At 40.8% G+C, this 24,001-nt stretch overlaps 2 protein-coding genes across 5 annotated transcripts; both read right to left on the bottom strand.

Moving 5' to 3' along the window:
• Window positions 1–327: 327 nt before the first annotated feature.
• On the bottom strand, window positions 328–4,828 carry RASL11A (RAS like family 11 member A). 4 transcript variants are annotated; one of them, XM_081951429.1, is made up of 5 exons: window positions 4,658–4,828; window positions 4,268–4,351; window positions 3,652–3,708; window positions 2,495–2,574; window positions 328–951 (listed from the first exon to the last, which is right to left on the bottom strand). In XM_081951429.1, exons 3-5 carry the CDS (start codon window positions 3,704–3,706, stop codon window positions 499–501), a joined length of 588 nt encoding a protein of 195 aa, XP_081807555.1. In that variant the 5' UTR covers window positions 3,707–3,708; window positions 4,268–4,351; window positions 4,658–4,828; the 3' UTR covers window positions 328–498. The 4 variants fall into 4 exon arrangements, with proteins under 4 accessions (XP_081807555.1, XP_081807556.1, XP_081807553.1 ...); XM_081951430.1 differs by having other exon boundaries at window positions 4,636–4,698; XM_081951427.1 differs by lacking the exon at window positions 4,658–4,828 and having other exon boundaries at window positions 4,268–4,508.
• A 7,381-nt stretch (window positions 4,829–12,209) lies between these two features.
• RPL21 (ribosomal protein L21) lies at window positions 12,210–17,467 on the bottom strand. Its single transcript, XM_081951431.1, has 6 exons — window positions 17,391–17,467; window positions 15,316–15,394; window positions 14,968–15,029; window positions 13,882–13,994; window positions 13,392–13,542; window positions 12,210–12,333 (listed from the first exon to the last, which is right to left on the bottom strand). Exons 2-6 carry the CDS (start codon window positions 15,380–15,382, stop codon window positions 12,244–12,246), a joined length of 483 nt encoding a protein of 160 aa, XP_081807557.1. The 5' UTR covers window positions 15,383–15,394; window positions 17,391–17,467; the 3' UTR covers window positions 12,210–12,243.
• Window positions 17,468–24,001: the final 6,534 nt, after the last annotated feature.

Below are 24,001 nucleotides of genomic sequence, written 5' to 3'. Positions count from 1 at the left end.
TCAGCGGGATTCCAGGGCTGACAGTGATTAAAATTTGGGTCTTCCTCTTTGTTCAATACTTTTAACTGCTACAATTATAGAATTATAACTTGTCAAATTCTGATAATTCCAAAATGCACGATTTGACACCTGAGCTACAAATATTCCCCTTTAATGGAAACTCTTTTGAGTGATCTATTGGTTATTATTGAAAGAGAGTGCCTTGAGCTCCTGGAGAAAAGTTGGGGCATAAATCTGGTAAATAAATAGTTCCCTTGCCTTACTTTAAAAAGTAAATCTCTAATGGAACAGAAATATAGCTTTAATTCAATCATTTATTTTATTTTATTTTATTTTTTTGCAATAGGTAGGGGAGGAAGAAAAATTCATATGAAAGTAATTCCAAGGATGTTGTATATTTTTATCTAGGTAGATAACAACAGCATCAGTACAAAAATAAAAATCTTCTTATAAAGGTGTAATTAATAAAACAGTTTTGAACAGAGGCCATTTCAAAGTCTATTTCACTTTGGATGAAAGAGCCTGTTTGAAACGTCTCTTGAGGTCTTGCACGTTTGGGGATTTTGGACGCGGAATGATGGATGACCTTCTTTTGTCTCGGCTGCCGTAACTGTGCTGTTTACTAACTTCTTTGCAAAGGTATTGAAAGACATCGCATACACCTTGATAGTTATCACTCGTTGAGACTTCCCGAAACACAACACCCAGCTCATTGGCCAACTGTAGGCCATCATTTGCTGCAACCTGTCGAGAATGCATCAAATCCCCTTTGTTCCCTACAATGATGACTGGGGTTTTTGAGTCAGGGCGAATCTTCTGGATGTGTAGAAAAAGTGGCCGAATGAACTGGTAGCTATGACGGTCGGTAATTGAGTAGACCAAGAGAAAACCATCTGCCCACTTGAGACAACCAGAAACCGAATCCAGCGCTTGCGGTAAGTCTTCTTGGATCTGAAAAGAAGGAATGATTATTTGCATACATTTATAAAGAACAGAAAAGGTTTCAGTTGCAGACATAGTTTCAATAAAGAACAGGGGTCCCCAAACTTGGCAACTTTAAGACTTGTGGACTTCAACTCCCAGAATTCTCCGGCTGGAGAATTCTGGGAGTTGAAGTCCACAAGTCTTAAAGTTGCCAAGTTTGAAGACTTCTGATAAAGGAAGCTCATCTCACAGTTGAACTATTCAACATTCAACCTTGACCATCATAGCCCAATGCAGTTGGATGACTGGATGGCACAGCCTTGAAGCATCAGAAGAAATAATGCTCTTGTGAGTGCTCATACTTAATCCCAAATGGAGCATTAAAAGGTCAGATGCATTTCTTCCAGCATTACCCAGAACAACACATAACCAGTGGTGGGATTCAGCCAGTTCGCACCACTTTGGGAGAACCGGTTGTTAACGTTCAGAGGTGGTTGGCAAACTGGTTGTTGTAAGAAATCATTAGGGCAGAGAACCGGTTGTTAAATGACTTGAATCCCACCAAGGCACATAACTGTAACTCCTATTAATGCTGTAACAAAATGCAAGCATTTCTTGTACTGAGCCCAGGAGCTTCATACACGTTAAGCCACACATTTTAAATAACCCAAGAAATGTTAATATGTTCCAGGGATTGCATTCTAGGAAAATTAATCGGGGGCATTTTGATTATGTGGGATTTCTAATATACCTAGAATGCATGTCTATATCCTAATTTAATTGGAAACCCCAATCTATGGGATACTTCAGATTGAAAGTTCTGAGAGCTGCTAAAACTATTGGCAGTGACAATATTTGACTTCCTGACTGTTTGTTACAGGAAATCCTCTACTTACAACTGGTTATTTAGCAACCAGTCACAGTTACAACAGTTCCCACACCCAAATCTACTTCATCCCTATTCTAAAGTTACAATATCCAGTGCCCCCCCCTCAAACCCCAGTGGTTACATAACAGAATTTTAGGCACTTGGTAAACAGTCCACATTTGCTCCATGGTAATCTGACCACAATTTACCAATTTATTTCTGGAAACTAATATTTATTTTTTATTTCCACAAGAAAACACCCCATGGCAAACCTGGGTTTGCTTAATGACCACAGCCTTCATTCAACAACCAATGTGTTCACATAATGACCACTGCTGAAAAGGTCATAAAATCGGGTCTAGTAACTGATGAGCAGCTTTACTAGCGTCAGAACCTATGACCATAATTGCCTGGCTCAGTTACTGTCATAAGTTGGAGAGCCTTTAATGGCGGAACACTGCTTTAAGGAGCAAGAAATATTGAATAAATGAGGCAGAGTGACTGCATAATAAAAGACTAATCAGCTTTTCCTACATTTGTTCTCCCTTCATTAAAAGTAATTGGAAGCAACGAGCAAATGAAAATAAAATGAATAAATATGCAAATACTATGCCATGAAGAGCCCAACGTGTTTCTGTAACATAGAGAGAAGCAAATCCCATTTGACCATCAGAACCAACATATTTTAAGATTATTTTGTACCTCCGGGCATCCTGGTGTGTCTTGGATCTGCAGAAACGTTTGGTCACCTTCTATATGAACAAGTCTTGAATATAGATTCCCTGGAAAAATGAACACGAAAGAAGCAAATGACAAACTTGTACTTATATTGGTGGCAAGAAATAACCTAGAGGAAATAGAACAACTACCGGTCTCCTTCATGTTGGCCTATGACACCCCAGAGGTGAGAAGTCCAGAAACCCAATACTGATTGGGTTCCTTCTCACACACACACACACTCACACGCGCGCACACACACACACACACACACCAGAATATGACTGCCAACAATTATACTGGTAGCAATCGGTCCCCATTTTGAATTGTGGAACATCTGAAAACTGGTGCAAATCCTAGACACTAATTAAACATGTGATCAAGATTTCCTAAATTCCACCCAAGTCTTGGGGGAAGGGAAGGAAACTCCTACCCTCACTTCAGATCACTACCTGCTGCTGCTTTTGTTCAACTCCCCCCCCCCCAAACATTGAGTACAGTCCCCCCAGCCCCTATAAACCTTCTTCCCAATTTATGCAGAAAACTCAATGCAGTGTAATGTTAAGATAATGGGATTCTGGAGCTTTAGCTGGTTGGTAAATAGCTTTCAGAGCCTTGTTTCTTCTTTCCCCTTCTTTCTAGGAGGGCTAGATGGGAAAACACCTGCATTCCCAAGTTTTTTAAAGGTGAAGGTTCCCCTCGCACATATGTGCTAGCCGTTCCCGACTCCAAGTGGCAGTGCTCATCTCCCTTTCAAAGCCAAAGAGACAATGCTGTCCAAAGACGTCTCTGTGGTCATGTGGCCGGCATGACTAAATGCCAAAGGCGCACGGAACACTGTTACGTTCCCACCAAAGGTGGTTCCTATTTTTTCTACTTGCATTTTTTATGTGTTTTCGAACTGCTTGGTTGGCAGAAACTGGGACAAGTAATGGGAGCTCACTCCGTTATGCAGTGCTAGGGATTTGAACCGCCGAACTGTCGATCTTTCTGATCGACAAGCTCAGCGTCTCAGCCACTGAAAAAGTCCCCTAAAGGAAGGGTGACCAAAGCAGATTCCTTATGGCATAAAATGATGCTGCCCTCCCACAGATCTCACAACTGGCTTGTGGGAAGGGAGAATCTTTAAGAACAGAACTCACCCGTGTTGGGTTCATAGTCTCCAATAAACCTTTTGGTGAGGAACCGTACAATCATGGCTGGGGGGGAAAAGAGAGAGAATCTTTTGTTTGTTAAATGAAAAAAGCTGGGGAGAAAAACTCATCAAGCCACTTAACCATTTCTAGCAAGCAGCATCCCAGGAGGTGATTTGGGCCATGGCATCTGGGTGAGGAAATCAAATGAAGAGCTTTGATGCCTGGGGAAGCGTGGAGGAATTTTCTGCTTAACCCAAGAGTAGTTGATGTTCTGCTTGAAAAGGAGCTCTTTAAGCCACCCAACCAGTCCATGCACCCATCCCAAAGTCCTCCCAGACCGCTGCATGTTCATTCACCGGCTGATGGGCGTTGCATTCCTCCATACGGGGACGGCATTGCGATGGGGACGTAGACAGGACTTCACTTATCAGGGGTTTCCTCCCCTCCAACGTTCCCACCTTTTCCCGGCTTCCACACAGAGCAGCCTCATTTTATTATTTCTAGAGTAGAGCATCATTTTTCCATCTTCTCTCCTCTGCCCCCGATCTCAATCACCGCGCCGGATCCTTCGCCCACCCAGATCCCCAAGCAGCCCAGCCGAACTCGCTTCCGCGGCACTTACCGCTCTTCCCCACGCCCCCTGTTCCGAGCACCGCCAATTTCACCTCCTTGACCAGGAACCCGGCGGGGCATTCTTGGATGGGCGCTAAAAGATAAGGTTGGGACATGATCGACGAGAACCGCATGGGAAACCGCCAGCCCTCTAACCCCAGCAAGAGAAATAACGGGATCGGCGGCAGGAGCGGTTTTTGGCCCCAAAATGCATGCAGAGCGCGGAGGCGAGGAACCGGCGCAGCCTCCAAGCGAAGCCCTGCCGCAGGTGCCGGGGAACCGCGGATCGCGCGGCGCTTTTAAAGTCAAGCCCAAGTGTGACAAAGCGCCACCTCCACCCCCGCCCCTCCTTGGGAAGGCCCGGCCCTGCGTACGCACAAGGGCGGCCAGCTGTACGCACGCCTCGGTTCTCACTACCAGCAGCCCTACACAATCGACATAGCTGGCGATGGACAAGAGATAGCGGGTGGGCTAATGAGTGCAGCCTGCCCGAGGATTTCACCGGTGCATCGTAAAAGCCGGGTTTTATTTTGCGGTATTTGGGCTCTGGCTTCCGGTGGAGGGAATGTTACGAGAACCACAAATGAATTTCCTTTTTTTCCTTATTGTGAAGCGGGTGGGATCGCATCCTCGGCCCCGTTTAGGTTTTCTCCCGTGTAGTAAGCATCGCTCGCTCCCCAATTCGCATGAAATGAATGAATGAAATTGTGACCCGTTTTGTTTGCGCGTTCTGTTACTTATCTATGCGGACCTCACTGGTAATGTTAGATAGATAGATAGATGATAGATAGATAGATAGATAGATAGATAGATAGATAGATAGATAGATAGATAGATAGATAGATGATAGATAGATAGATAGATAGATAGATAGATAGATAGATAGATAGATAGATAGATGATAGATAGATAGATGATAGATAGATAGATAGATAGATAGATAGATAGATAGATAGATGATAGATAGATGATAGGTGGGTGGGTGGGTGGATGGATGGATGGATGGATGGATAGATGATAGATAGATGATAGATGATGATGATAGATAGATGGATGGATGGATGGATGGATGGATGGGTGGGTGGGTGGGTGGGTGGATGGATGGATGGATGGATAGATGATAGATGATAGATGATGATAGATAGATAGATAGATAGATAGATAGATAGATAGATGATAGATAGATGATGAAAGAAAGAAAGAAAGAAAGAAGAAAGAAGTAAAGAAAGAAAGAAAGAAAGAAAGAAAAGAAAGAAGAATGAATTCTTTATTGGCCAAGTGTGATTGGACACACAAGGAATTTGTCTTTGGTGCTTATGCTCTCAGTGTACAAAAAAAGACATTAAAAGATACATTCGTCAAGAATCATAAGGTTCAATGACACATAAGAAGGTACATAGGGTACAAATAAGCAATCAGGAAACAATCAATATCAATATAAATCGTAAGGATACAAGCAACAAAGTTACAGTCCTGCAGTCATAAGTGGGAGGACATGGGTGATAGGAACGATGAGAAGACTAATACTAATAGTAATGCAGCCCTAGTGAATGGTTTGACTGTGGTGAGGGAATTATTTGTTTAGCGGAGTGATTTTACTGTGTTTTCTGTCATCGATTTCATCTGCTTTTTTTTTTAAAGGAGGAGAAGGTATAGCTTACTTTAGAATGACTCTTCCGTGTTTTTTAAGAGGAGCGTCTTTTGCCAGGTGCAGCGATGTGTCACACAGGTAATCTTCAAAACGTTCCATTTCCATCTTTTATCTAATTTCCCTGAGAGTCTGAATAAAGGCAGCATCCTTGCAAAGCTTACATTGCTTTGCAGTTGTACATCAACATTGCAAATAGTGTAATTGCCATGGAAACAATAGTAGGCACAGCTTTAAGAGGCCTGGGGGGGAGTTGTATGTGTGGAGGGAAGAGAGGTTACTCAGAACACCATTCGTATGGGAATTAAAAGCATAGTAATGCATTCATGCAAGGAGAATCTTAGGGGGGGGGTGAACAAAAATTGAAGGTCATAGACAAAGCATTTTTCTGGCACCTACTAGCAAAACCTTATCAAACGGATTCCAAAAGTAATCATGTATATTGGGATGGGACAATCCCTGTTTATTTAATTTAATTTATAAATATGATGACCATATTTTCTTTATATGTTCATTAGACTAAAAAAAGGTTTATCACTTAGTTTTATAAAAGAAAAATCCAGATCAAGAAACATAAAAATATTCTAATAAAAATATCTAAAATCAAACAGCATATGTAAATTTGTTTTTAAAAAGACAGTTCAGTTTCCATATTTTTCACATGAATGTAAAAGCCTATCTACATTATTCAGTAGCACTGTTTATTTGGTAAAAATCAAAAAAGGACAAAAGTGAGGTTTTGAAAAATAAATCTACACGACACTTTTCTGAATAAAGAGCCTTCCTTTATAATAATAAACACATAATCAGTGTAGTTATAGGCCACCTGACCCCTAAGCGACATTGGCTGGGTTACAATTAAAATACCTCATTCAGAATACAATCAGCCAGATCAGTAATAAAACGAATAATTAAAAGGCTATTTTAAAACCCTGCTTGCAGTTGAATTATTGCTGATTGTGCTATCAGGTGAACTGATATCACAAATTAAGCTGACTGAAAGGTTACAACATTGAATTTTGATATAGTGCACCATATAGTGTTCCAGATCATATCATCTTTGTTGTGAGTCTGTTGATCCTCTACACAGGGGTGGCATGGAGCTATCGCTGGCACTTTCTTGAAAGATGAGCATTTGATCTTTTTCTCCTCTCTTGTTTGCAGATGCTTCTGGCAGGGCGTTTGCCCATTTCTGCAAAGTATATCCCACCTGACCCACAGGAGTACATTGTTCAAAAAAATATGTGTAACACTCCAGTTGATGAAAGTTGGGAAGCACATCTGCCTTTCTCCTGCTTGTAACTTCTTTGCATCTTGGCATGATCACATAGTTTGTTTTTCTGCCATTGATATGGTGTAGAGATGTAGCAATATAGCAATAGCACTTAGACTTATATACCGCTTGACAGTGCTTTATAGCTCTCTCTAAGCAGTTTACAGTCAGCATATTGCCCCCAACATTGGGTCCTCATTTTACCCACTTCGGAAGGATGGAAGGCTGGGTCAACCTTTGAACTGCCAAATTGCAGGCAGCCAGCAATCAGCAGAAGTAGCCTGCAGTATTGCATTCTTAACTACCATGGCTCATACCTGATGTAGAGAGGAAACTGCCATTAAAATCTGGTCCATATGTCCATATTGTCCTAAAATTTGTAAAACATGACTTTTTTTGACTTGAGGAGATTGTATTTCATTCAAAAAATTCTAAAGAGAGCAGCCCCAACCTTTTGAAGTATAACTGTGGTCAGTAAAGCTGACTGAACAGTTGCAACATTGAATTCAAATACAGTGCACCAAGTGTGCCAGTTCATATCATCTTCGTTGGGACTCTCCATCTGAGGGCTGATGGATGGCTCAGGCTCCGCTTCTGTCTCTCTGCCAGCTCCATTCCCTCTTCCCCTTCGGAGCTCTCAGGTTGCCTTGATGCTGGCCCTCACTCCCACACCTCCTCCTTCTCTGATTCGACTGCTGGAGGGGCCGCGGCTGACAGGCCACAATCTGTAGAAAATCTAAATGTGTGGTCACTAAAGATCAACAACTCAATGGCCCATAATCATATTGCTTTCATTTTATAATAAACCTATATCACAAGAGATACATTACACGGCTAAACATCACTGGCCAAGCTAATGTTTTTGCTGAAGGATTAAAATTATGAATCACATTTTCTCCTCTGAATAAAGATAATAAGCACACATCCAATCATAATAAATGAGGCTACAGCCCTCCAGAGAGACACACTTCATGGCAGCAAATTTCACTGGAATTTTCAGGAAATGTAGATCTAAAATGGATGGAGCTATCACACTATCAATCCAAATCAAACATCATCATCCAGAGACTCGTATTCTGAGACTCAGCCTAATAATTGATCAGGTTCCATTCTAAATTGTTTTAATATGAACTCAGTGTTTGGCTATGGAAATCATGCTAGTAGGCTACAAATGTGGGGTGTAGTAGCAGTTGCCATAGAAATGGAGGAGTGGGAGAAATCTCTAGAGGCAAAGAAGAAAATTCTTCAACACAATGAAATGTTCATATTCCGGATTCTAGTGAGTCATCTAAGTCCTCTTCTCGGGCACTTCTAGAGCTATTTTCCTATCTCTGGTTTGCTCTCCAGCAATTAGTATTTCATGGCCACTGAATATGCTCAATTTTCATTGGGATAAATCAGAAGTATATCAACCTTTTTCAGCCTAAGAGCTACATTTTGCAAAATGTGATTGGTGAAAAAGATTACTGTAGACCCAGCATTTTATGGACATCTACCAGGTTCCCCCGAAAACACGACCTTCTCCAAAAATAAGCTTGATTTTTACTTGAGTGCCAATATAAGCTCTACCTGCAAAATAAGCCCTAATTAAGACCCCACCCACTCCAGGGTGCACGGGTAAAAATTAAGCTAGGGTGGGAATGCGGTGTGTTGAGCTGCCCTACTACTTACCTTCAGACAGTTGCAGCCAGGCCTCAGATACCCCGACACCTGCCTTGCCAGCCCATTTCTTCTGCAGCAGGCAAGGCTTTCCTAAAGGCCTCTGTAGCCGATAACAGACTCTGCATCGATCCAGAGGTCTGTTATCGGCTGCAGAGGCCTTCAGGAAAGCCTTTCCTCTCAGCAAAAAGGAGGCTGGGGCAACATGCACAAGTGAGGTGAGTCAGTGAACATCCCCCCCAAATAACGGACGTGTTTTTGGCAAAAACATGATGCGCGGAGGGTTTAGGAGGCCAAAAACTGGCCTGGTTTTGGCCTGCAAAGTGCTTCCGGGGAGGGTGAAAATGGGATACACGGAGGCCAAAAACTATTTTTGTTTCTTGTTTTCCTCCTCTAAATCTAGGTGCATCTTATAGTCTGGTACATCTTATAGTCTGAGCAAATCATGGGTTATTTAGTGAACTCTGGTTAAGCAAGCAGACTTATGGTGCTGTATGAACATAGCCTTTGCATAGACTAGATGCGCAGCATGCTAGCTTTGCAAACACCCAGTTAATGCTGCTGTAGGAGTCACCTAATAATGTATCCAAGGATGAAGCCAATTCTCCACGTTTGTTTTGAAGTTTGGAGTCTAAAATCTTGTTGTTCCCCAAGAACAGCTTTCCTTTTACAAACACCTTTGGCTTAGCCTGCCCTACTTGATCTCAACAGCTGCCTTTGTAGGTAGGCAGATGTTCTTGAAACATGCATAGCCCAGGAAAACCTGCCTTTGGCACTAACAAAATTAGCTGTCTGTTGTGGGAGAAAGAACAATGACTCAAGCTCAGAAAAGAAGGTTAAGTGACAGATGTGGGAGGTGAGAGGAAGAACTGATACAAAATGAGATGAAAGATACAATAGGAACAAATAAAGGCCTTTGAAGATTCAGAAACATTAAAAAAAAAGACTTGAAAATATGAAGTGAAGAATACCAAGACAAAAGCCTACAGGTGACAATGTATACTCTCAACGTTACAAAACATGACATCAAAAGTTCAGTGACTAATCATTACAAATTAAGCTCCCCTGCAAGCTTCCTTTAAAGCCCCTTTGTAGTCTCCACTCCCCAATTTTTACTAATGATTCATGCCAATTGGGACTAATTTATGTATGGCTTTTAGTAATGGGGGGGGGGGGGGAAGACATATCAAGCCACTTTTGTAGCCGCCTCTGATACTCCAATTCCAACCAGATCAGCATTTCTAAAAAAAAACCAAAACACTATTATTGGGAAAGGTGTTACGATATCTTAAAAATATCTGTGGCTCCAGAATGAACATTTCAACCACTCTAGTCATAACTCAGTGTAGTGGCATTTTGTTACCACTTGGCAACAGTGGACAGAAATTCCTTAGAGGCCATATATCTAAATTAAGGTGTGCATCAAAGGTAAATCTTAAAATCAGTTCTAACTGAAACAAGAGTTTGTCTGAAATGAACCAAATGCAGGCCCCCGTGATCTTGGTTAGGGATAAGAATGGCAGTGCCCTGATTCACACAATATAGGAAATTTGCTGGATTTAGGCTTAAAACATTTGAATCCAGAATCCAGTTCATGATTTATGAACCAATTTATGACTTTGTATTGAATGAATTGTAGCATATTTCATAAACCATGAATATAGTCAGTGGTGGGATTCAGCCAATTCGCACAGGTTCGGTAGAACTAGTAGCTTTCTGTGGTTTGGCGAACCGGCTGAACAGTGTGCCCCCCCCAACGCCTGGCACCACCTCACCCTTCCCCTCCCAGCCACTCCTTGCCTCACTACCTGGCCACTCACTCAGCTACTTGCCCAGCTGGCAGCAGAGCCAGTGGCTGGACGTGACGAGCAGTGGCTGGGAGGTAAGGGGCGAGGCGTGGTGAGGAGAGGTGCCCCTCAACGTGATGTCAAGCTGGCCACGCCCACCCAGACACACCTACCTAGCTGGTCATTGAGGCAGAGAACCGGTTGTCAAATTATTTGAATCCCACCAGACTGTAATTAAGCCCACAATTGATTCTAAGTAGTGACAATAGAAAAGCAGCTCCAGATTTTACAATCATTTTTGTGGCAGTTATTAAGTGCCATGGTCATTAAGCAAGCCCATGGTTTGCTATAGGGTGGTTTTTGCTATAAATAAGTAAACCCGGGTTTCCATCATGGTTCTGCTCCGGTGCTTTACAGCCCTAAGCAGCTTACAGAGTCAGCATATGCATATATTGTCTAAATATATTGTGGAAGGGGACGAGGATAAAAAGCGTTATCTCTCCCACTCGTTTTTCTCTGCATTTAAATGTTTGAAGTATTGCAGAATTATATAATTTCCCTATTGTTCTGACATGCTGGTAACTGCTCAAAACCCCCAAATCAATTAAGCAATCACTCAAAGTCTAAAGCCTGTTCCAAAACTCATTCTGTCAAGCAGTTTGTAAAGGTGTTTGAAGTCCCACCATTTAAAGGCACAAAACACCAGTGCTTCTTTTGCTGGAAATCAAACATTGTAGTTATTTGATACCAAACATAATAGATGTACATGATCTATTATTTGATTAGTAACACTATCAGACTTGCTATCTTATAACACACATATCTTATCCATATTTTTAAGTTGGAAAATTAATTCATCTTCTCAGGGTTTGCTCCTACCTGTCACTCATTCCATTGTGTTCAAACTTAAAAAAACAAACAAACCCTGGAGCTATTCGTGAGTTTTTCGTGTTCATCAAAGTGGGGTACGAAGCTTTTAAATGGGAAAACATTTTTGAATACAGAATACAAGTGAACAATATTCATTTAGTAGTTCTCAAATCAGATTTTTACAAACACTTGTGATCTGAATGTCACGATCAATTTCAGACTAATTCATACTACTAGGATTCCGACATTGGTGGGTAAGGAAGAGAAAGGCGAGATATTTTTAGTAGTTCGTGCAAATAACAGAAAGCTATAGTGCCAAATTATCAAGAATGTAGAGTATCTTATTAGAAAACCAAGAAGAGAATTTGAGATGTGCTACTTTGTCAGAAATAATTGAAACAGAATCAGCAATTATTATTTTTTTACAAACCTCACATTCTTTAGATTTATAACTCCAGTATTTTCTATCTCTAACACATTTTTAATTTAGAATATACTGGGGAGTAATTGTAAGAATATTCCTGTTTATTTATAAAAACTAGTTGAAGGCTACGAACAGACAATTTATGGTTCACAGAAAAATAGCTGCCTCTTGGGTGATAAGAGTCTGCCCATAATTAATTGTACACTGAATTATAACCTATAGAGTAAATAATAGGAATACAGAATTTCAATTCAGAAATAATAATTTTGAATACGCAAACAAGTGCTTCAATTCTTTTCAAGTTATTTTATTTTGTTCATGCAGACTACGCCATAAATTCATAAGGAATTGGTTCCAGCAACTCTGGCTCTTTGTTATTGGTTCTAACAAAGTGAGCTTCTCTTGGAGGTGCAGGCTATAAACAAGAATACAAAAGAAGTGTGTTACAACAGTGCAAGATGTATCAAAAAAACATTTCTACTGAGCATTTTCTACCACTCCACACTTAATAATTAGGTCACTTGTCTTCCCTCAAAATTAGGAACCTATCTTAAGAGCAAAGACAAAAAAAAAATAGTCTTTTATATTTGAGAAATTAAGCTAGTTCTTTTAATAAGGTGACCAACAACTCTAAAATCAATTTTTGACTCTTCGTGCCCTCTTTGATTATTTTTCCGATTTAGCTTGTTATGAACAGTAGACAATAGATCAAGACATGCAGTAACATTTAAATACTATATAAATTAAAGACAGGATATTTTATTTACAGATAGTTCCCAACTTACAACCAGACACTTAAATGATCACGCAATGCTACAATAGAATCCTCCCCAGAGAAACTTATGGCCTGCTTTTGAAATTATGATGATCACACACTCCATTCACAACTGCACTTGGACAGTTGGTGATTGGTTCATAGTTACGGCTATTTGCAGTATCCCGGTCACCTAATCAAAAATTGCAACATTTTTCACCGCTTTGCAGCAGGAAAAATGCCCATTGGGGAAAACTGATTTGCCTAATCACCATGGAATTTGCTTAAAAATCAGGTCTGGTTATTTGACTAATGACTGCACTTCCAAGCTCAATTATGTTCGCAAGTTGAAGACTACCTGTATGTCAACTAGCTCTCCCTTGTGTGAGATCTGACAGGGATAATATATATGACATCAGATAATGTAACATTTTTGTCTTGTTACAAAGTTTAAAACAAGAAGGTTAAGTAAGTGCAGGTTCAAATCCCAGTAAGGGTATGGCTAGCTGATGAGAGCTAATTAGCTCGAAATAGATCTATACTAGTCTCCCTTTATTTATTTATCAGTACAAATACAACCCAAAGTTTAAAAACTCTCAACATTTTTGCCTAGTTACATACAAGGTGTTTCTCAAAGTAACCTTAGATACTGCAAATAGCAGTAGCTAACCTTAGATTTAGTACCAACTACTGTACTTGAGATATATTCTCAACGTTACCTGGCGTTTTAACTCAAACCAAGTGCCCTTTTCCTTTGCTTCCTTTTTCTTCCTTTCATTTTCCTTCACACGCTGCAAAAAACTGTCTCTGCTCTTAGAATGCTTAATGTGTTCAACGCGCACGTTGATTCTCTTAGCAAGGATCTTGCCTCTAGGAGAAAAAAAAGATATGAGCACGGTCAGATTTTTAGCACTTTTTTTTAATAAGCAAGAACTAGATCACTGAGATCAAGTCAGCAAAGTTCTATTGTCTGACATTTCCAAACTATATATTGTTGCAGAAAAGACTCAGTATCTGTTTCCTCTGACAGGATCCAAGCCAGTTAAAATATAATCTGGCTGGGTTTTAAAAGGATAATTGCTGTAACCCCCTCTGAATGACCAATTAAGACAAGAAATGTCTAATTGGTAAAGTGAAGGGGGAAACAGACATATTTTAACATAACATTCAGTAATGAGGAATAAAGTCGAAAATAAGGAATGCACTTACTTAACCTTCTTGTTCACAATAATGCCCACAGCATGCTGAGTAATATTATATACTCTTCCAGTCTTGCCATGGTAACATTTGTGGGGCATGCCTTTTTGAACTGTTCCTGTGCCCTGTTAGTACAAAAAGTTGCACCATAAATAGTTATAAATAAAAATGCCCGAGAATGTTTATTGAAAAAATCTTGGGAAAGGACATCAATGAATTATTTACAACTGAATGCCAGTGTTCTTAAATTAATGAATATAATTGCTGCTCTGCCCACATAGTATAAGCTTTTCTAGTCAAATCAGAACAAGCTTGCTTACTCTCTGAGTCAGCTACTCAAGAATGATGAGACTATTTTCTGTTTTAACTGAACCCCAATCTTCCAGTAATTTTATTAATCAGCCACCAAATTATAAATGGTATGGGCAGAATTTATGAGCCCAATGAATCACACATGGCTTACTAATCACATCAAATCTTTATTACATTATAAATCAGCATAAACCCATATCATAATTTTATTATTTTGTCTGAGGGCCTAAGTTTCCTAGAAAATGTCTCTGGTTCGCTTTCAGTGCCGGTGAAATGTTTTGCTCAGTTTGCTTTAGTTATTACAAAGCAATCATAGGAGAGAGTCATCATCAAGCACCAGAGCATTAAAATAATGTAATGCAGCATTACAAAATCAGACAGTCAAATTAGGCTTTGCACTAAGAATTCAGCAAAATTTTAACCCAGGCCAGTTGATTAAACTTACACATTACACAAAAAAATATCACTAGTATTTTTCAAGAATCAAAACTATATCCAATCTCAAGTGAAGTGCTGCACATCTGATTACAGATGCTCCATTACAACCACACAATTTTTACTTTAAAAAATTGAATATTTATTATTTTTAAATAAACAAATATTAATTAAATTAATACAACAAATTAAATATTAGATACCCAAGCACTCACAAAGTTCAGCAATATAATTTCAAGACAACTGTTTATCCTTTTATATTATGGTGTTTTTACACTTTTATTTTAATAAAGTAATAAAAGCTGTGTAACATAATTTTAGTTTCAGGAAAGTAATTTTAAAGAAACATACCTTGATATCAACAATATCACCCTTCTTATAGATTCGCATGTAGGTAGCAAGAGGGACAACACCTTTTAAAAAAATTCAACAATTACTTATATTTTAGTTAATGTAATTTCATGCACTTTAATAACCCAATCCTGTATTAAGGATTAAAATTAAAAATAGAATTAAGGAATTATTTCCCTCAATAATGATCAACAGTTTTAAACAAACTTAACAGTGAACTTTAAATTATGTGATATTGGTATTCCTTTAACTATAGTGCATGTTATATCATTCACACAGGTAAGGGATTCAACCAACATTATTTCCATCATTTTATTAAATTTAACTGGCTCACTAAATTTTACTTACCATGTTTGCGAAAGGGTCTTGAGAACATATAACGTGTCCCTCTCCTCTTTCCCTTTGTGTTTGTCATCTTGACAGATCACTGTAAGAGTAATCAATTTACAACAATTCAGACAAAAGAAATAGATAACTGTGTTAAGTTTAAATGGATTTTCTTGTAAATACTAAAATAGTGTTGCTTTCTTATTATTAAACACATGACTGTAAAGAAGAGAATTTATGTCAGAAAAAAACATTTTCAGCTCTCGAAATCTTGTTAAATTAAATTGAGCTTGGTAATTTGTATATGAAATAAGCAAGCCCTGCCAAAATACAACTTCCACACAAAATCCTTTAAGTGTCAAATTCTTATCAGGACCACAAGTATGATTGGGCATTCTTTAATGGCTTTCTCAGAAGTAGAAAGATGGCCTATTTTAAAGACACTTACACTCTTACTTATTCAGCTAAGATGGATATACTATACATATGGGATTTGCCTGTGGCAGTCTACACTAGATCAACCTTTCCCTTTTCAATACCCTGGACATTCTTTTTCCTACTTCATCTACCATACCCAGCAGCCAGGATGGAGTAGCCTAGTATACAAAGCAAGTGTCTCAAATGTTAATCTGTTCCAGATACACTGTTCAAAATTTAATTCTCTCCATCCCAAACTATCCAACTGAATAATTTGAAAGCGAACAAATCTTAATAAAATGCAAGTACAGAAAAACAAAGTTTTTGCTTTAGTAATCTAATTGTAGTTACTTTGACTAAAACACCAGAATTGTAGCAATAATTAGGACTCAACTGAATGCAACAAGAATTTCTGAAATTAAAACAGCAATGTCCATTCCGATCCCATCACATCAGACTAACAAGCAAAGGACTTCAAATGTAGCCTTCTCCCTTAAGGAGAGGGAGCCTTTCTGGCCTAGAAAAACACATTACAAAGATCTGAGCTTTGTCTTTTCTGAATGTGATAACCTCTCCCCACACTTACTGCAATGCAAGCCAGAAGAAAACAAATGGCTTTTTCTATTAGCAAGAGAAGTAACTAAACTTCAAGCAATTCAAAAGATCGTGGGTTGAAGCGTTAATGACCTCCATAACTTTAAGTCTAATTTTTAAAAAAGTTAAATCGATGCACCAGATCAATTCCCAAGACCTACGATCATATCCTTGCCCATCGAGCAGGAATACTCCCCCAATTGATGGCCTCCCAAATAAGCCACATCCCAACGGATCTGACGGCAGGCACCAGGTTAGAGAAACCTACATCGACCGATTTCAACTTCTTGGGGGAAAATATACGCAACTCTGCCATGCCAGATCGCAGATGGACTCATGATGGAGCGATTGCGTTTATGCAGACTCTTATTTTTATGATTTCTAGCTCTCGAGGCTGGAGGGGACACCTCTCTCCCGCCCCCCTTGCCCCGGCCCCCCTGCATTGAAACCACGTGCTTCAAGCTACTAAACTTTATTTTTTTATTTTTTTTATTCTTATTATTTGTCTAGCATGTATAAGATAACAGATACAAGTATAAACATGATTATGAATAAACGGGCACTGTCCTAATGTCCTCATCTATTCGTATCCATTTCATGCATTTAGTCAGAGAAAGCTCTTAGGCTTATTAAATGCAAAGCTAGGCTCTTCCCAAGCGCTGGGCTACCAGAGGGAGAGGAGGTAGAGGAGCAGGCCTCTCGTCAGCAGGGCTTTTGCCTTAGCCACGTGCGCCTGGGTGCCCTCCCTTCACCCTTCTCCCGCCGCTCCCGGCCCCCTGTACTTCGCTTCTGGCCCGGATCTGACCCCGTTCTCTCGCTCTTCTACCTTCCTAGCCTCCCCGCCCGGCTCCTCTCATCCCCTTCGCTTCCCTGCGCCTCCCCCGACTCTCCTCGCTCGGCCTTTATATCTGCCCGCCGCTCCGAGCCCACCATCTCAAAACCGCCAAGGCCCTCCCGGATCCCAGCGAGCCGGGTTTCCTTTCAACCGTTTCTCCGGCCAGCCCCAAGGCTACCGTTCTCCTCCCGCCACCCTCCGTGTACCGGGCCCGACGGGAAAAAAAGAGCAGCCCAACTGCAGCGGGTACCTGCAAGATGGCGTCCACAGGCCGAAAAGAAAGAAGGCGGCGCTTCGCCAATTCTCCGCGCCTCCCTTCCGGTTTAGCGCGAGGGAGGGAGGGGCTAATCTGATCCGCGCCTGTCCTCAAAGCGCCCGATTGAAAAACGGCCAGCGTTTTCGCGGAAATACCTGGTTGGAGGGAGATGGGGAAACTGACTATATTCTCGCCGCAAGTTGAAGGAAATAGGAAGGAGGCAAATATTTCAGTCGCCCCAAAATAAATGTTCTGGGTTTTCTTAGGTGTTACGATACTGAACTGGAGCAGGCACTGCTTTAGACAGCTTTCTGGGAGGGCACTCATATGAGGCTAAGGAAAACAAGCGGGGTGTTTGTACTGTTGGCCGTAAGTGGGAGGTTTGGGGACAACTCGATGCGGTTGCGTAGTGGATTAAGGTTGAAGCTCGCTCAGACAGGATTAGATAAACCAGCACAATGGAAGGGAAGAGAAATAGAATAGAATAGAATAGAATTCTTTATTGGCCAAGTGTGATTGGACACACAAGGTCTTTGGTGCATATGGTCTCAGTGTACATAAGGAGAATAAAATAACATGCATCAAGAATAAAAAGATAACAACACTTAGTAGTTGAATGATTCACCCAGCATAAATTAGCTCAAAACCAATGTCTATGGAGATTCTCAATCATCCCAGGTCATGGTTGTCCCAAAGGTGCTTTTCAAAAGGCAAAACTGGACTTGCTTTTTTCTGGAAGAAGTTTCACTTCTCATCCAAGAACAGTTCTGACTGAGTGGGGGGAATGAAAAGTGTTAGATACTTGTTCTAACTACAGTGGTTTCCACCAAAGTCCTCTGTTCCTGTGGGAACAGAGATTTAATCCTATTGGTCAAAGGGTCTGACAGTTCAGACTCAACCTTCGCTGGATTGTTCTCACTTGTTGTACTTAATAAAGAGCTGTTGTTACCGTTAGCCTGTTTCACACACACACACACACCAAAATGGATCCTAACAACATCATTGCATTTTGCAAACTTATAAATCTAAGTAACTTATTAAGATTGTGTTCATTTTATTGCATTCATTTCTCATCTTATGAAGGAAAGCTATTATGCACATAAATATATAACCCTAAATTATAGATCATGTTTAAAAATGCAAACAGGATTCACAACACATAGGAAGCTGAAACAAAACAGACCATGTTATAGCAGCCTACAAGTCACTCATTGCCTTGAAATATTGACCTTTTAAAATTATTGTAGTTCTGACTTAATTCTCTTTATGTAATTAAGCAAAAGGATATATTATCCAAAGAAGCTTTCTCCCAGTTCATTGTACATGGGAATATATAGTCTACAGTATTCTTTCCATGTCTAATATTAAGATATTTAATAAATGTTAACAGCTTCATTTGACTAAACTCAGTGTTCATATTATTATTTATTATTTATTATTACTTGAACTTATTAGTCGCCCCCTCTCCCCACAGGGACTCGGGGCGACGTACAAAGGTATTATATAGCGTATAGAGGAGGTAAGAATAAATAAATAAGTTACAATACTTAAAAAGTTAAAACCCCAGTGAAATTAACCCTTAAAAACTAAAATTACAATTAAAAATGCCCTGGGCTGGGGAGGTTGTAGAGTTATGCCAGGTCAGCTAGTCGAAACAGGTAGGTTTTCAGCTTCATACGGAAGGAGCGAAGGTCGGTTGTAGTTCTGATGTCTGGGGGGATTTTGGAAAATTCAAATTAGTTATAGCAAGTTCATTGCTTGTACAATTGAATAACACCTCAATTTTGTCAATGGTTTCCATTCTGTAGAAAAATAAAAGGAATACATTTATCCATATTTGTATTACATAAATTATTTAGGAAGGAGAACTTATTACTTCATTCAAGCATTGTATACTAAAAGCCAAAAAGGCTACATGTCTTTCAATTCCAAAACCCTTAAAATGCTAGAAAAAACATGTTAATAACCTACCAATATTTTAGAGAGCTCTTTCGTATAAATAAGAATTTCCAAAAGCAATACTTGATTCCTTCCAATCAGTGTTTTGGTGGTCTTTCATTTAATTTAACAGTAGCATTTCTGATACAGATATGTAAAGAAGATTCAAACAGATGGAATCTGTTCATCAGGGTGTATTCATAACCAAGAGATTTTTATCCTTGGATATAGCCAGATCGGAAGTTTAAATTAGTTGACCATCTGCAAGCAATTAGAAACAAAACTACAGCAGATTTTTTTTGGAAAGGAAATAGTATAGTATAATATAGTGAGAAAGGAAGCCAATCAAAATTACAGTCTTCCACTTTGCTTGATAAGGAAGACAGCATTGCTTAAACATTTATTGTAGCATAAACATAATAAGGGCAGAATAATTAGCAAAGAACAAGCTCCTTCTAATTAACATGTTTTGTGTTACAGGAAAAAAAATATGCCAAACATCAGCTTTGTATCCAAGTAGGAAATTTTACTGAATATGTAGCATAATCCTATTGTATATTCCAAAGAAATTGAAATAACACATAAGGAAAAATACATAACTATATAATTCAGTACATTTTTGCTTAGAGGACATCTGCGATGTAAGGAGCAATATAAATTAAATTAACATTAGTTGCAATAGTTATATTCAATTACTGATACTTGCAAATAAATTTAAATAATCCTTGGTGCTTTAAATTAATTAGGTGCTATCAATTCGAGTTGACACCTGATGATTGTATGGGCAAATGACCTCAATCCTTGTTAGTTTTTCCAAACATTTAAGAAAACTTTTCAATTTGTCCTCCATCTTATCACTCAACCAAAATATCTCCTTTGTCTTGCTGTTTTCAGTCAGCAATATTCACAATTATATATTAACAATGGAAAAACAACTGGATGTTTGTTGTCATCGAAATGCCCCTATTATGCATGATCTTGTCTAAAATTATCATTACAGGTAGCCCTCAACTTACAACAGTTCATTTAGTGATGGTTTGAACTTACAACGGCACTGGAAAAAGTGACATGACTGTTTCTCACGCTTATGACTGTTGTAGCATCCCTATGGTCATGTGATTAAAATTCAGCTGCTTGGCGATTGCTTCATATTTATGATAGTCGCAGTGTCCCAGGGTCATGTGATCACCTTTGGAACCTTCTGAGAAGCAGTCAATGGGGAAACCAGATTCACTTAACAAATGTGTTACTAATTTAACAACTGCAGTGATTCACTTACAACTGTTGCAAGGAAGATTGTAAAATGGGGCAAAATTCATTTAACAACTGTTTCCCTTAGCAACAGAAATGTTAGGCTCAATTGTGGTCGTTAAGTCGAGGACTACCTGTACTTTCTCCTCTAAATCATTTTTATTTCTTCAGTACATGGTTCAGCTTTCTATTCTTAAACCTCAAAACCAAAATTATTGCTATCCACTATAGATTCACTAACCACTTGCAATGACGATACCTTTGTTTTTGCCATGTCTTTAATATTAACATTTTCACTTTAATTGTGAGCTATTTAAAATCTTTACTCTTTGCTCACAAATGGTATCATCTGTATATTTCAAGGTGTCTTTAAACATCACTATTCTCTTCATATTCTACAATATATCTATTACAGGGTGTGCTCAATATCAGATTTCAGTTCTGTCTTTTTTGGAAATCTGTTCATTTCACATTCCTCTCTCTCCATATATGCTTTTATGTTTATTCATAAGATCTTGAAGAAAACTTTCCTTCCTCTGAAATTCTATTCAAGAATAATTATTGTAATAATTTGTACATTCAGCACTCCCTTTTTATTTGGAGAAATACTCCTTATTTTTAGAATATCCTGCCTTTTCTGCATTATAAGGAACAAATCTGTCCTTTTAATCAACAAAAATATATTTGTTGGTAAACAAACAATTTTTTTTACCAACAAATATATTTTTGTTGATTAAACGTTTTAGCAAGTTTAAACAGTTTAGTGGATATCTGTACCTGACACTTTCTCATTTGAGTTCTAATCACAATTCAATTAATTTATTATTTATTTATTTATTTAAACTTATTAGTCGCCCCCTCTCCCCACAGGGACTCGGGGCGATGTACACAAGCAACAGTCAGCACAGTGTCATACAGAGGATGTAAAAAATAAATAAATAATTACAATACTAAAAAAGGTTAAAACCCCAATAACATTAATAGTTTAAAAACTAAAATTGACAATTAAAAATGACCTAGGGGTGGAAAAGTTGTCGAATTATGCCAGGCCGGCTAGCCGAAAAAGGTGGGTCTTCAGTTTACTGCGGAAGGAGCGGAGATCAGTTGTTGTTCTAATGTCTGGGGGGAGGTCGTTCCAAAGGGTAGGGCCCGTCACAGAGAAGGACCTACTCCTGGGCACCGCCCTCTGACAATCTCTAGAGGACGGCACCCGGAGGAGACCCTCTCTGTGTGAGCGAATGGGTCGCAGGGATGTATGGGGCAGGACACGATCCCGCAGGTAACTAGGTCCTATGCCATGGAGCGCTTTGAAGATGGTAACTAACACCTTGAAGCGCACCCGGTAGGCCACAGGAAGCCAGTGCAGCTCGCGCAGGAGCGGTGTTATATGGGAGAACCTCGATCTCCCCATAATTACCCGCGCGGCTGCATTCTGGACCAACTGCAGTCTCCGGGTGCACCTCAAGGGGAGCCCCATGTAGAGAGCATTACAGTAGTCCAGGCGAGACGTCACCAGCGCGTGAGTGACTGTGTGCAGGGCCTCCCGGTCCAAAAGGGGTCGCAATTGGCACACCAGGCGAACCTGGTGGAACGTCCCCCTCGCCACGGCTGCCACATGATCTTCCATAGCCAGCCGGGCATCAAGGAGGACGCCCAAATTGCGTGCCCGTTCCACCGGGGCTAATTGTTCATCCCCGATGGCCAGCGATGGAATGTGCTGGTTGTACCGGGGTTCCGGAAGCCACAGCCACTCTGTCTTGGAGGGGTTGAGCCTGAGCCTGTTGTCACCCATCCAGACCCGCACGGCTTCCAGACAACGGGACATCACTTCAACAGCCTCGTTGGGGTGGTTTGGGGTAGAAATATACAGCTGAGTGTCATCAGCGTACAGATGATATCTCACCCCAAAACCACGGATGATCTCGCCCAGCGATTTCATATATGTGTTGAACAGGAGAGGCGAGAGGATCGACCCCTGTGGGACCCCACAAGTGAGGGGCTTCGGGGTCGACCTCTGCTCCCCTGTCAACACACATTGCATCCGGCCAGAGAGGTAGGAGCGGAACCACCGCAATACGGTGCCCCCGATCCCCAACCCCTCCAGACGGCGCAGTAGGATACCATGGTCAATGGTATCGAAAGCCGCCGAGAGGTCTAATAGCACAGGGCCTAGTTACCTGCGGGATCGCGTCCTGCCCCATACATCCCTGCGACCCGTCCACTCACACAGAGAGGGACTACTCCGGGTGCCGTCCTCCAGAGAGTGCCAGAGGGCAGCGCCCAGAAGTAGGGCCTTCTCTGTAGTGGGCCCCACCCTTTGGAATGACCTCCCCCCAGACATCAGAACTACAACCGACCTTCGCTCCTTCCGTATGAAGCTGAAAACCTACCTGTTTCGACTAGCTGACCTGGCATAACTCTACAACCTCCCCAGCCCAGGGCATTTTTAATTGTAATTTTAGTTTTTAAGGGTTAATTTCACTGGGGTTTTAACTTTTTAAGTATTGTAACTTATTTATTTATTCTTACCTCCTCTATACGCTATATAATACCTTTGTACGTCGCCCCGAGTCCCTGTGGGGAGAGGGGGCGACTAATAAGTTCAAGTAATAAATAAATAAATAAATAAATAATAGGACAAGGATGGAGGAACAACCCCCATCCTTTGCCCTCCAGAGATCATCCACCAACGCGACCAAGGCCGTCTCCGTGCTGTGACCGGGTCGGAAGCCGGACTGGCGCGGGTCTAGATAATCATCTTCCTCCAGGTGACGCGGGAACTGCTGAGCCACCACACTCTCAACAACCTTCGCTAAAAAAGGAAGGTTGGAGACAGGACGATAATTTGCTAGCTCCATTGGGTCCAGAGAAGGCTTCTTGAGCAGGGGTCTCACCACCGCCTCTTTCAAGGCGGATGGTAAAAGGCCCTCACCCAACGAAGCGTTCACCAGTCCCAGTAGCCAGCCTCGTGAACCCTCCCAGGAAGCCAGTACCAACCAGGAGGGGCACGGGTCCAATAAACATGTGGTGGCTCGCAGTCGCCCGCGCAACCTGTCCAAATCTTCGGTGACAACAGGGTCAAACACCTCCCAGCGTGGAATCTCAAGACTAGCCTCGGACGCCCCCCCTGGAGCACTGGAGTGGGTCCACCCCCTCCGGATCTGATCAATTTTATCCTGCAGGTATTCCCCAAACTCCTCTGCCCTGCCCTGCAATGGGGGGTCCCGTTGTCCCTGCGACAGCAGGGAGTGGGTCACCCGAAACAGGGCGGCAGGGCAGTTCTCTGCGGACGCTATAAGGGTGGCACAATATTGACGTTTGGCCACCCTTATTGCCACGAGGTAGGTCCTTAAGTAGGCTCTTACCTGTGTTCGATCGGATTCGGAGCGGGAGGATCTCCACTTGTTCTCTAGGCG

Source organism: Natrix helvetica (genome assembly GCF_964273705.1).
Source record: "Natrix helvetica genome assembly, chromosome: 4".
In the NCBI taxonomy this organism is placed as follows: domain Eukaryota; kingdom Metazoa; phylum Chordata; class Lepidosauria; order Squamata; family Natricidae; genus Natrix; species Natrix helvetica.
Note: the sequence above shows the minus strand (reverse complement) of the source record. Positions and strands in the feature narration are given on the sequence as shown.